At 54.9% G+C, this 13,225-nt stretch overlaps 1 protein-coding gene across 4 annotated transcripts; it reads right to left on the bottom strand.

Annotated features, from left to right (window-relative positions):
• Positions 1–886: 886 nt before the first annotated feature.
• Positions 887–12,766, bottom strand: KHSRP (KH-type splicing regulatory protein). Of its 4 annotated transcripts, none has more exons than XM_021083987.2 (20): positions 12,399–12,766; positions 10,620–10,716; positions 9,978–10,016; positions 9,632–9,671; positions 8,719–8,768; positions 8,484–8,555; positions 7,113–7,170; positions 6,658–6,832; positions 6,375–6,473; positions 5,965–6,063; positions 5,746–5,848; positions 4,697–4,797; positions 4,467–4,611; positions 4,228–4,388; positions 4,034–4,143; positions 3,535–3,623; positions 3,252–3,452; positions 3,072–3,149; positions 2,828–2,988; positions 887–1,771 (listed from the first exon to the last, which is right to left on the bottom strand). In XM_021083987.2, the coding sequence occupies exons 1-20, from the start codon at positions 12,654–12,656 to the stop codon at positions 1,763–1,765; spliced, it is 2,145 nt and encodes a 714-aa protein (XP_020939646.1). In that variant the 5' UTR covers positions 12,657–12,766; the 3' UTR covers positions 887–1,762. The 4 variants fall into 4 exon arrangements, with proteins under 4 accessions (XP_020939646.1, XP_084869279.1, XP_084869280.1 ...); XM_085013153.1 differs by lacking the exon at positions 887–1,771 and having other exon boundaries at positions 2,534–2,988; positions 12,399–12,499; positions 12,641–12,766; XM_085013154.1 differs by lacking the exon at positions 887–1,771 and having other exon boundaries at positions 2,534–2,988; positions 12,399–12,502; positions 12,644–12,766.
• Between the last annotated feature and the right edge of the window lie 459 nt (positions 12,767–13,225).

Below are 13,225 nucleotides of genomic sequence, written 5' to 3'. Positions count from 1 at the left end.
GGGGGCCACCAATGAACACTCTTCACAGGGCAGGTCCCTAACAAACCTGTAATGTCATGTGGGCTAGAACAGCCCTGCCTAGAGGTGGCAGCTGCTGCTGGCCTCTGCTGGATGCTGCCACTCAAGCCTGTGGGCCTGGTTTTTTAAGTGTTGGTATTCAACCATAAACCCCAAAGGCACACTCCAGAGTATGCCTCAAAACAATCACCCCTGGGCCAGACACCTCACTCTCCTACCTCTGCCCTCACCCACAGGCTGCCAACAACCACTGGAAGGGACACCATTACCTAGAACAGGCCCAGTTCTCACCTCAAGACTCACTAACAAAACGGGCCACAGCTGGGCACCTATCAAGGCCAGGCTGACTCCTGTGAGGCATGGCCGTGGGTTTGCTGTGGAGGCAGCTGTATCCAAGGGAACGCCTGTCCCCAGAGACCCTCCTGGGTGCTTTGCTCCCCAAGTTCCCAGAGGGAAAAAGCTGGGGGAGGGCTGCACCACTGGAGCTCAGCCCGCTTCTCCCTACAAAACTAGACGGGCATGCTTTGGGGGTCCCACACCTCACTCTCATCGGCCAAGCCTTGTTCCTCCTCAACTTGTTTCCTCTACAAACACAACTGCGGCCAGAACGCAGTTTTAGACAAAAAGCACTTTATTTAACCAAAAAAAAAGGGGTGGGGGGCAGATTAGGAAAGCACAATGCGCCTGCAGAAAACTATTTTCTCTTATAATTTTTGTTTTCTTTAAAAAAAAGAAAAAAAGAAAAACAACACAAAGCTTGTAATTTCCAATCACCGTTATCAGGCTTTTTACAACATCTATAAAGAACAAACATCTGCTTCAAAACTCTACGGGGAGAGAAAGAGAGACGGCACCCAGCAGACACGGGGAGGTTTTGTTATCATTTATTTGTGAAGTTAAAAACGAGCGATAAAAAGTAAAAACTGCCATACAATTTTTTGTTTTGTTCTCAATTTGTTTTCAGTTTCAATGTCCTCTTGAACAGATGAAACACGACAGACCAGTCCTGGGGGTCGGGGGCGGGAGGAACCGCAGGGTGGGCGGGGCGGGGGGAAGAGAAATGAGCTGGGGCGGAAGGAGAGCGAGAGGAGGAGCAGAGAGGCCGAGGGGCTGCCTGATGTGGGGCAGGGGCAGTTTTTTCCTGCAATATCAATACCTGGTCCAAGGAATGTTCCAACTCTAACTAAAAAAAAAAAAAAGAAATAGCAAGAATGACTTTTTTCCTTTTTAAAAGTTTATTTTAAAAACATGAAGAGGGCCAAGGATGGTAGTAGGGAGTGAATGAATTGCTTTTTCCTGAAAAGAGGCAGTTTCAGGAAGGCTAGGGGAGAGGAGGGCGATAGATTTTTTTTTTTAATATATATATATAATTTTATAGGTTTTGCTTTTTTATTTTTATTTTTTTATTTTTTATTTTTTTTTGCAGAGATTTAGTTCTCGCTATCTTCTATGGCTGGCTCAACATGAAGGATCCCAATTTTGAAAGAAAAAAAGCATGTGAGACACACAGAATGAGCGAGAGAGCGAGAGCCTGGCATAGCCCGTGCCATGACCTGCAAGCCACTCACAGTGAGGGCTCCCCCGGCACCCCCCTTGGCAGCCATCGCTCTCTCGACAAACAAACAGAAAAAAAAAAAAACAAACAAACAAAAAAAAAAACAAACAAAAAAAGCCCCCAAACAGAACAAAATGGAAAAAAAATAATAAAGATTTTCACAGATGAAGAAGTTCACATTCATTCGATTCATTGAGCCTGCGGAGAGGGAAGAGATAGGAATTGGTCACTACGGGAAGGGGAGGGGGGCAGGAGACTGGGGGCGGTGGCAAGGAGGGGGCCAGGAAGCCCCTCTCCCGAGCCTGAAGGATGTGTTTGTAGCTGTCTAGTCAGTGCTCCAGGGACTCGGCTGAAGTCAGAATGGCTCCTTGATGGAGGAGATAGACAGAGGAAGGAGAAGCAGGGGCCAGAGAGAGAGAGAGAGAGAGAGAGAGAGAGAGAGAGAGAGAGAGAGAGAGAAGCGCTCAGGGTGGGAGGGGAGGAGGGTGCCCTCTGTCTTGAGGAAGGCGGCGGCAGGTGGCTCCCGGCGCATCACAACATGAACAACCCGAGATCACGGTGTCCCCACAACACCCCTGTGAGGTAGGTTGGAAGGTGGCAGCGATCGTCACGCCCACTTCACAGACAAGACCGGGACACGCAGGCAGGCACCAGAACAGAGGCCAAGCCGGGTGGAGCGGCGGGGGGCTCCCCGCACCTGTTCTGCACCCCGCCCACACCTCGGCACCTCGACCGAGCCACACCAGGCCGCTTGCAGCACAGTCACTTGGACACGCGGGGAGATCATGGGTTCAAAAATAAAGGAATAAAGAGAACAAAAACCATACAAGTAATGCAGAGAGGGGAAAAAAATATCCGTTTTCTTCCCAAGTGGCCAGATTTTGAGTGTTAGCAGCCAGGACGGCGACCAACATCTGAGCGGACGGCCTGCCCCCCACCCCCAGGACTACCCACCAGTTCAACAGTTCCTTCTTTTATTTGTTTCACACTCTCCCCCAGCATCACGACAGCGTTACACAGGAACAAGCGGGCCGGCGGAGGGAGGCCTCTTCGTTTAACCTCTGGACCCAGCGCACACTTTCCCCGGATTGTGGGGACTCCTGGAGACCTCTGGCCACACGGCCCCCGCTGCAGGCATCAAGGACACACCCCGCAGGGGAAGGGATTTCCGGCGCTACCCACTAAGGCAGGATGGACGGTAGCCGGGGGTTGGAAGGAAAAAGGAGGAGGAGGAGGGTGGCAATTCCCACTTGCCTGCTGCTGTCCCTGCTGTGTGGGTGGAGGCTGGGGGCCGCCAGGACCTGGAGTCTGTCCGTAGTAAGCGGCTTGCTGTCTGTAATATTCCGCCCAGGCGGCGCTGTAGTCTGGCTGGGAGCCGGGGGGTGCTCCTGGACCCCCTCCGGTGGCCACTTGAGCTGTGGGGGAGCAGAGAGGGTGGGTGAGTGTGGCTGGTGTGAGAATGGGCCTGTCCCTGTCCCCTGAGGCCCCAGCAGCTCACCCTGCTTCTTGTAGTACTCTTCCCAGGCCTTTGTGTAGTCCTGCTGTGGGGGTGCTCCAGGCTGCTGGGGCTGCTGGCCTGTGGAGGCAAGCACCCAGAGGTCAGAGAACAGGGCAGGGACATGGCCACCCGCCGGCCTGCCCCTCTGACCTGCACCCCCGGGGCAGCCCGTGCACTCACCAATCTTTTTGTAATACTCTTCCCAGGCCTTAGTGTAGTCTGATTGGCCAGCAGGTGGGGGCTGAGGAGGCTCACCCTGGGTGGGGGGGGCCGCGGGGGCCGGTGCAGGGCCTGGCACAGGGCCTGGGGGCTGCTGGTAGTAGTGTGAATAGTAGGCGGCCCAGGCAGCATTGGGGTCTGCGGCAGCTGCTGCAGCTTTATCTGCAGGAGACGGGTGTGTGGGCTGAGGGGTGACCCAGGAAGCTGGCCCCTCCCCACCTCCCCTGGCCAGGTTCTGACTTACTTGGGTCATGAGGAGCAGGTGGTTGCCACTGGGGGTAGGTGTTGCCCCAGCCCTGGGGTGGGTACTGGTGAGGAGGGGGACCTCCGGCACTGCAGGGGAAGAGACGGAACACGTGAACCAGGCTGTGTCCACTGAGGATGGTATGGGTGGGCAGGGGGCCCAGAGCACTGCCCACACGGAGCTGTGGGCTCCTGACCCAGGGAAAGGTGTGAGATGAACAATGCGAAGGCCATGGGCTGCCTTGGCTTAAGAATGTGAAAGTCCCCCAGGTGCAACACGTAGGAATCTATGTAAGGGGTGGAGAAGACCAGGGGCAACACCGTGGCATCTTTTAAAAACGGTGCTTATGAAGTGAGGGGCTGGACTGGATGGTGTTGGGGGCCCAAACACTACACTTCCGTAAGGCGGGCATGGACCTCCTGCTGTGAAGAAAAAAGACTGCTACTCTTTAACAGTGACCCCACAGCCCAGATCCCAGGAGGCTGGCAGGAATACTCACTGAGGGGGTGCCCCAGGTGGCCCTTGATTGAAGGGCCCGGGGTTGAAAGGCCCCATGGGGCCAGCAGGGCCTGGTCCCCCGGGGCCTGGTCCGACTGGGCAGAGGGGACCCTGGAGGAAGGAGGACCAGACGAGGTCAGCAGGATGGGAGGCAGGACCCAGACCCAGTATCCCAGAACCCCTCCCTGGGCCCACCTCAATCTTCTCCTCAATGAGTTGCTTGGCGTGGTCAATCTGCTGGGGAGAGCCCCGGATGATGAAGAGTTTGAAGTTAGGGTCCCCGTTGGGTGGCAGCTGTCGGGAGATCTCTACAAAGGCGCCAGTCTGCTGGTTTATGGCTTTCACGTTCTCGCCACCTGTGGGAGCCACAGGCAGTGAGGGGAGAGTGGGAAGACAGTGGTGGAGGGACAGAGCCAGTGGCAGAGCCTACTCACCTCGGCCGATGACCAGCCCGCACTTGTGAGTGGGGATGGAGAAGGTCATCTCCCCACCGGGGGGCCCCCAATTGCCTTGGCCCCTGCCTCGACCTCGGCCTCCGGGGGGCATGCCAGGACCCCCTGGAGGGCCTGGGGGACCGCTCTGCAAGACAGGGAGGAGACAGAGGGTGAATGCAGGAAGCCAACCTGGCCCCCTCACCCTTCTCCATGCACCTGACACCACCTACCCTGAGGCTTTGGAGGAGATCATTGATGATCCGTGCGGCGTGCTCACACCGGTCTGGGGGCCCCATTATGTGAGCTATCTTCTCAGGACCCGTCCCGTCATCTGAGGCAGCACCCAGAAAGCAGAAATGCAGTTACAAGGGAAATGCACTCCACACCCCCAACAGTGCCCCTTCAGGGCAGAGCCCCTACTGGGCTAAGCGTCTGAAATATCTCAGACTGAGGGCCACTGGCCGCCCTCTACGTATTCAGCAGCTGGGAAAGAGGCCCGCAGGCCCACACTCCCAGAGAAGGAAACTGATAGGGTAAAAGAGGGTGGTGGCTGAGGCTTCTTTCTGCATTTGGTACCCCCAGGACTAAGAGTGACAACAAAGCTTGGAGTTCCTGTCATGGCTCAGTGGTTAACGAATCCGACTAGGAACCATGAGGTTGCAGGTTCGATCCCTGGCCTTGCTCAGTGGGTTAAGAATCCGGCATTGCCGTGAGCTGTGGTGTAGGTTGCAGACATGGCTTGGATCCCGTGTTGCTGCAGCTCTGGCGTAGGTGGGCGGCTACAGCTCCGATTGGACTCCTTAGCCTGGGAACCTCCTTATGCCGCGGGTGAGGCCCTAAAAAAAGACCAAAAGACAAAAAAAAAAAAAGAATGGCCACAAATCTCTTAAAAAGCACATTCCATGATGGCCTAGAGGTTAAAGGACTAGGTGTTGTCATTACTGTGGCTCAGGTATGATCCCTGGCCTAGGAACTTGCACATGCTACTGGCAGAGCCAAAAAAACCTGCTCAGACATTCTTACCAAGGCTTGGCAGAAGCCTGGCCTAGGGGCCCAGGTTGCCATCATGAGAGCCCTTTGATGGGGGAGACAAAAGGGATGATCTGACAGAAGAGGAAAACACACTCCTCTTCGACTTGCCAAGTCTGCCTGTCACCCACTTTCTCACGTGGCTGTCCCATGGAGGAGGAACAAAGCGTGTCCTGCTGGTCTAGGAGTAACAAGGCAATGCAAAAAGAGGCTTGACAAGGCGAACCCTGGTGCCGGGCTGGCTCCTGACCTTGTTTAAACTGTATTCGTACACCGGCGTCATTCTGGATCTTCTTGATCATCTCTCCGCTCCGACCAATGACCACACCCACAGAATGCCTGGGCACTGGCACCTGGGGGAGAACGGGACACAGGAGGCTCAGCTAGGTTTTGTCTGCAGTCTGTTGCCCACCAGCCAAGCCCCCATTCCACCCTAGCGCTCCACCCTCCTGGGGAGGCTCACACTCACATCGATACCCCCACCGATCCGGGATCCATACTCGTTCCGGTCCCCAAAGCCTCCCTGGTCACGCTCCCGAAGGATGTCCATCACCATCTCGCAGGCTTGCTGCAAACACACAAGGCATGGAGCACACGCAAGCACTGCCGCCCCACTGGGTGCTGAGGTCACAGGTCTAAGCTAACGACTGAAACACAATGTGCTGAGCTCTTTATCTGCTGCCATAAGAGACAGATGTCATGAGCACCCCCATTTTCTAGAGTTTAGGCCACCTGCTCACAGCTGGGAGGTAGAATTCAGCATGAAAACACTAGCTGGTGCTCTTAAAAACCTCTCCACTGGCACACAAATCTCCAGCCCACCTGCCCACCCTCTCTCTTCCCCAGAACCTGTCCTCCCAACCCCCAGGGGGTGCTCACCTGCACTTTGTAAGGATCTCCGATGATCCGGAGTGGTTTGTCCACATTTGTGTTCTGGGAACCATCTTGGATTAAAATCATCTTCACTCCAGCCCGTTCCTTTACAACCAAGGTTGATAGTGCTGAGCTTTCAAAGCATTTGGGGCCATGAGAGGGCAAGCAGGGAGGACGAAAGAGGATGTAAAGGACTCTGGAAAGCAGCTAAGGGTGGTGGTGTACAGACACACAGCCCCAAGAAGGAAACTTTCTTAGGATGGGAGGAACCTCTGTCCCACCCCCTCACCTGCAGCTGCTTAATCGTCTCCCCGCCTTTGCCGATGACCAAGCCAGCCTTCCCTGCGGGGATCATGATCTCCTGCACTGTGCCATTCTGGCCCCCGTTGGCATTGTCATGGAACTGTCCTGGGGGGCCCCCACGACCCCGAGACACAATGTCATCCAGCATCATCTTCGCTTTCCTGGGAAGAGGAAGAGTAGTGTTGTCACTGGCAGTTTCACCCAGGGCCAAGGGAACAGGATTACAACATGTATGTCTGACAGATGATAGGAGAGGGGTCCCATCCCTGGGCTGGGGCCATTCAGGCTCAGGTTCCCCAGATCTCAGGAAGCAGGGGACTCACTGTGTCAATACTGGCCCCTAGGGAAGACAGGGCTGAGGAGCATGGTGTAGGAGTCACCCTAACTTCAGAGGGATCCAGAGGGCCTCTGCCCGCCTGACAGGCCCAGCTGGGGACTTACTGTACAGATTCTGGGGCTCCTGTCAAGGACACACTGCGCTCAGGTAGGCCGCCGCTGTCTGGGAGAGAAGAAAAGACAGGGTCAATGTCTTCCTGGGTCTGTGGACACCAGGGAGACCTTCCATGGAAGTAAGGAGACCTCTAAAACAATCAACAGCTACTTTTGCTATCACTCGGTAGCCTGACAATCTACCTCCCCAAGCGCCTGGAAGGATACTCTACGCAAGGCCAAGACCAGGAACTTAAAGTTCAGTAAGGGAGGCCGAACTTTTAAAGAAAAACATAAGGAGATGTAGATTTCAGAAGGTCCAAAACTTGGGCCCCTTCTATCACCACTGACGACTGAGCACTTTTTAGTCAATGAACCGCATGTACCAGAAACCCCTGCAAAGCAGGCACTTACTAAGGAACAGGGAGAATTGGATTTAACCCCAAGCCTGACCCCAAAGCTATTCTTTCTAATGAGCTCTCTCGCCTCACACATTCCCACCTGCTCCCCACCAGGCATTTAAGCTCAGGTGGCAACTGAGCATCATGGTCAGAGCAAAGATCTGAGGTGAGGCTCTCAGTACTCAATTCTAGCTCTTCTGCCTCATTGGAAATAAGGAAACAGGAGTTGCAGCTGTACTTTGAGGCGTTGTGCTAGTTGAGATACTGTGCTGAGCCTCGCCCACAGAACGTGCTCAATAAACACCAGCCCAGAGTTCCCGTCGTGGCTCAGAGGAAACGAATCTCACTAGTATCCATGAGGATGTATGTTCAATTCATGGACTTACTCAGTGGGTTACAGATTTGGCATTGCTGTGAGTTGTGGTGTAGGTCACAGATGATGCTCGGATCCGGCATTGCTGTGGCTGTGCCACAGGCCGGCAGCTGTAGCTCTGATTTGACCCCTGTCTGGGAACTTTCATATGCTGCGAGTGCAGCCCTAAAAAACAAACAAAAAAACATAAAAAAATAAACAGGGGTTTCCGTCGTGGCGCAGTGGTTAACGAATCCGACTAGGAACCATGAGGTTGCGGGTTCGGTCCCTGCCCTTGCTCAGTGGGTTAACGATCTGGCGTTGCCGTGAGCTGTGGTGTAGGTTGCAGACACGGCTCGGATCCTGTGTTGCTATGGCTCTGGCTACAGCCAGAGGCTACAGCTCCGATTGGACCCCTAGCCTGGGAGCCTCCACATACCGCGGGAGCGGCCCAAAGAAATAGCAAAAAGACAAAATAAATAAATAAATAAATAAATTAAAAAATAAACAACAGAACACCAGCCCTTCTACCAGATCATGACAGTCAAGTGGTTACTGAAGATAAATGCCAACAGCCTAAGTCCACCCAGCCCAGTGCCCATCCTGGCACAGATCTACTTTTCTCGTTACCTGGAGAGATCTGCACTTTGCAGCCTGAATCCTGTTGGATTTTGTTAATCTGTTCGCCTCCTCTGCCAATGACTATGTGGAGAAAAAGGAGAAAAGCAGAGCTTGACAGCTTCCCACTGTCCAGGGATGATGGTGGAGAGAGCACAAAACGGGCTCTTTCAGACCAAAGGTTTCTGGACTGCCAGGAGACTGCCCCCCTCCCCCGGCATCCCTGACCATGGTGACCCACACTCACTTAGTCCCACCATGCCGTCTGGAACCCTGTACTCTTCTGTCATTGAAGTCCTGCAAAGAGACACAACGAGAGTCAGCCTCAGGTAGGGAAGTAAAGGGGATGGAAGAGCCTCCTATGACATGGGGACCACGATCTCACAGGCATAAGCAGGGTCTGACAATGGCACGGGGGCTCCCTGCCCCACAAATCATCTCAACCTCTCAAGGCCTGTTTCCCCATCCGGGCCACGGGAGGCTTGGTCTGGGATGGTGTGACCCCCTGGACCAGTGCTGCCCTACTGACTCAGGGCCAGAGCGTGAACTTGAACACTTTCACAGCAACCTCACGGTGTCTTTTGATGTCTGTTGATTTTAGTTTTTAATTAGGAGGAAATGGTTTTGTTTCTTTTTCATTTCATTTTCCTACTAATTTACTGTCACAAAACTTTGGCTAACTGAAAAAAAAGAAGAAAAGACAACGTAGTCCTTCATAAAGCATCCACCTGTGTCAGATTCACTGAAGTCACTCTGGGGGCAAAAAGGTAGGAAAGACCCGCCCCTCCCTTTCCCCGGCCCACCAGCTCTCAGGGAACAAGCATTTGCAGACAGTGGATGAAAAGGCCAAGGCCAGCTCCCAACCTTTTTCTAGGAGGGATGCTTGTGCTTCTGAGTGTCCCCACTCCAACGAAAAAGCAAGGGGATGTAGAGACCACCTGCCTTCAATACAGCCCAAGGCCACGGCCCTGTCCTCCCTACAGGCCCAGACAGGTAAGTACAGGGGACAAATGAAACCCCTTCTGCCTCTCAGGCCTCTCCCCAGTTGACCAGCAATAGAGACAAAGCCCTAAATGATGTGGCCCTCACAGAGCTCTCCCTCAAGTCAGTAAGAAAGGCCAGAGACTGACAGGAAACACGTTCTCCAAATCACAACTCACCTGGGGGGAGGATGGATGGGTCCGAGCTGAGAACTGATGGCTGCAGAGAGAAAATCCAAAGCAAAGATTGGCCTGGCTCCTTCCTCTTTGGGACCCTGTCATTACTGCCTGCACGAGGGGCGACTAGCACTTGTTAACACTGCTTCTGATGGGAGCCCGTCTCACAACGCATATGCCCTGAGATTCTGCCCCAGTCAAGGCACTCAGAGCCATGGACACCAGGTGATGAACACCAAAAGCTTCCATAAAAGAGGTACTGTCTGCTCAGTACTTCTAGGTCCCCATTTTGCGCTAAAAACCTAAGATCCTGAAGCTGCCCTTTGCCTGTGCCACCCAATGGACTTACAGTCTCCTTGGGAAGCCAATTTCTTGCTTTCTGGTTGGTCTGTGAAAAGAAAAGAGGATGTCAGATGCAGCACCCACCTACCCACCCACAGCTGCCTCAAATCTGATGCTGGTCCCACATGTCCTGGCAAACAATCCTCCCGCCACCCGCCTTGTCCCGTCCCCTCAACCCCAAAGCCAAGACAGCAGAGTAGAAGAGATCAACCCCAGACTTCCTCAATCCCACTACTAGCACCTAGCGGGAAAATGATGGTGGTCCCTGAGCCCTTCCAGCTAAGGACCAAATCTGCCCTGGGGAAGTCAGGCAGATCACTGAGTTGATAATTTTGGCTGCTATGAATAATGTTGCATGCCCCAGGGCCAATAAAACCATATTAACATGGGGCCTCAACAAAACCACCTGCACTTCCCTGGCTTACTTAACAGGCAGGGAGAAACAATCTCAAGAACTTACAATTTAGACCTGGTCAAGTCAATCTGCCCTCCTCTCAGCCACCTGATACCTCAGGATGGCAGCCCAAACAAAAAGAATGAACAAAGCTGGGACCAGGGAGGTTTTAATAGCAGCAGCCCCCCCCCCCAAGCCCCCAACCACATTCAAACAAAGGCACTTCGCTCTCTGCCCCCCCCAGCAGGTAGTTACCTCCATCTTCTAACTGCCTCTTTTGGCCCCCAAAACCAAAATCAGGAGTGCTGTTATTCACTGTTGTAGCAGCATCGCCTCCAATTTTGGCTGCGATCTAGAAATAAAGTTGTAAGCAGAGAAGAATCACCACCTAAGACTACCCTCCATGCTGCAGATCATCCTCTCACTCTCCCCTCTCTGAGTCCTAAGAACCCAATGGGTCTTGCTATCTAGCCTGGGAGTGGCTTTCCCCAGATTTAGGAAACAGCCTGTTGGTTAAAACCTTCTAGAATTTTCATCTAAGGTCTTAGAGTTTAAGAGTTATTTGGGAATTTAAAAACTTCCCTTCTCTATGGTACTTATGCCTAAATCGTTTGTTGCCAGACTGTAATCCCCACTGACTTGTTCTAGGGGTGAAAGGAACAGAAGTTCAGGTGCCAGGGAAGGTCCTCAGATCACCTCCTAAGAGAGGGAACTTTCAGAAACTTCCTTCCCTAAGTGCTCACTCCTCTGGGATGCTGAAGAGCACGGTTCTCCTTCATCTTCATCACCCTTAAAATCTTTGCATTTGTTGAACAAATTTTAGGGAGGGTTTTGGTTCAAGTCATCTGAAACCTTCATTTGACCAAAATAAAAGGCCTTTTGGAACACATGTTACATTTTAAACACACAAACAGCAACTTCAAATAAATCCCAACAAATTTAAAACCAGAGTCTGCTGGTGGGATTATTACAAATGTTCCAAAAAAACACAAACCATAAACTGAGGATCTATCTTTTCACCTCTTCATTTTTTTAAAAAAACAATTTGAGCCAAAGCTCTTGGGATGCCCAGATGTGGCCTTATCCCACTCCAACAGACAGCACCAACTCCCCAAGTTATAGCTGCTTCTCAATCAAGACAGTAATGGGGTGGGCAACCAGATCAATTGCACTATTCCACTTCAGAGGTGAAAGACACAGACCACACTGGGAGGGGAACAGGGCGTTCACCTAACGGGACCTCCCACCCTGTCCTGGAGGCAGTGGGACGAACCCTGAGTGAGAAAGCACTCAATGGCCTGAGCCAGGTCTGCTTCCTGAAAGGGCGGCAAAGTGCTGCCTTTCTATGGGCCTCCTCCCCTCAGACTGTGGGGAGGCCGAGAATGGGGCCAGGGAGGTCAGTCCGACAAGCATGTGACCCCCCTGTGTAGTCATCATGCCCCTAAACACAGTGGTGGGACCCTTCCCCTCTTTCCCCAAGACAAACCAAGCTTTCGAGCCACCAGAAGCATCAAAAAGACCAGCTCCTATGCCCACCCTCCCCATTTCATCTAAGTGCTTGGCCACTCTTTGGTAGCCAAAGGGTCCTCCTTCCACTTTCTGGGCTCAAAAGGAAAGACTTTTCCCCCACCAAAGTCCCTCCTTCTCGGGGAGCAGGCAGGGCTCTTTGCCCTCAAGGGAGATGGGGGCAGAGTTAGATCTTCTCCCTGGGAAGACGGACCCTTGCTTCCAGAAGTGGAGCTTGGGGTGGTGGGGGGAAGTCCACTAAGTGAGTCCCCGCGCTCCCGAGCCCCTGCACACCCAGGGGCCGCTCTGGGTGACCCCCCGGACGACCCTTCCTCCTGCAGGGGGTCAACCTGAGGGGGGGGCACTCCAGACGTCGGGGGAGGCCCAGGCCCCCACCTACCGCCCCACGTGACCTCGCGGCGGCCCCGGCCCCCCCCTCGCCTCGCGACCCCGCGCGCGCGCGCACGTGACCCCGCCCCCTCCCCCGCCCGCCCGCGCGCGCGCCCCTCAGGCCCGCGGCCTCCTCACCTGGCGGGCCCGCTGCACCGCGTCGGCGAAGGCGTCCTTGCGGATCCCCGGGCCGCCCCCGCCAGGCGGCTGCGAGGGGCCCCCGGCCGACCCCCCGCCCGGGCCGCCGCCTCCAGGGCCGCCGCCACCCCGGTCCCCCGCGCCCGGCGGGCCCGGCGGAGGGCCTCCCCCGGCGCCCCCGGCTCCTCCGGATCCCCCGCCCCCGCCGGCAGGTGGCGGCGGCCCGGGCGGGGGTCCTCCCGTGCTGTAGTCCGACATGGCGCGGCGGGGCCGGGCCTGGCGCGGAGGCTGAAGCTGAGGAGGAGGCGGCGGCAGCGGCGGCTCAACGCGGGAACAAGGCCTCGCTCCACACGGCCGCGGAGCACTCTGGGAACCCAGCGGCTGGGAAGACGACGAGGAGGGAGAGGGACGCCCCTCCCGACGCCGGCTTGATGGACGGTGCCGCAGGGCCAATGGGAGGTGGCCGCCGCTCCCAGGACCCCAATCGCAGGCTCTGGAGGCTAGCGGCCAATCGGAGTTCCGCGAGAGGCAGTGGGCGGGAGGCGCCGCGAGATCGACAGCTCTCGGAGGCAATGGGCTGCGGGTTGCCGGCACTGGGCGGGCAAATCGAAGCGATCCGAGAAGGCTGGAGGCCCAATGAAGCGGGAGTTCCAGAATCGCGGGGCGGCTTCAGAACCGGATTGACGGCTCCGAAGAGTCAAGTGGACAGGAAGGAGGGGCCTGGCGAAAGGGTTCTTTTGAACGGGCTGGGCAGGAGCCGGGTGAGATAGTCAGGTACGCAAGCCAATAAGTACACAGGAAAGGCGGTTCTTGTAGAGATTGGCAGT

This window comes from Sus scrofa, chromosome 2 (genome assembly GCF_054392235.1).
Source record: "Sus scrofa isolate SSC_HxYL_T2T_F1_AM1 chromosome 2, Sscrofa_HxYL_maternal_Yorkshire_Landrace_v2.0, whole genome shotgun sequence".
In the NCBI taxonomy this organism is placed as follows: Eukaryota; Metazoa; Chordata; class Mammalia; order Artiodactyla; family Suidae; genus Sus; species Sus scrofa.
Note: the sequence above shows the minus strand (reverse complement) of the source record. Positions and strands in the feature narration are given on the sequence as shown.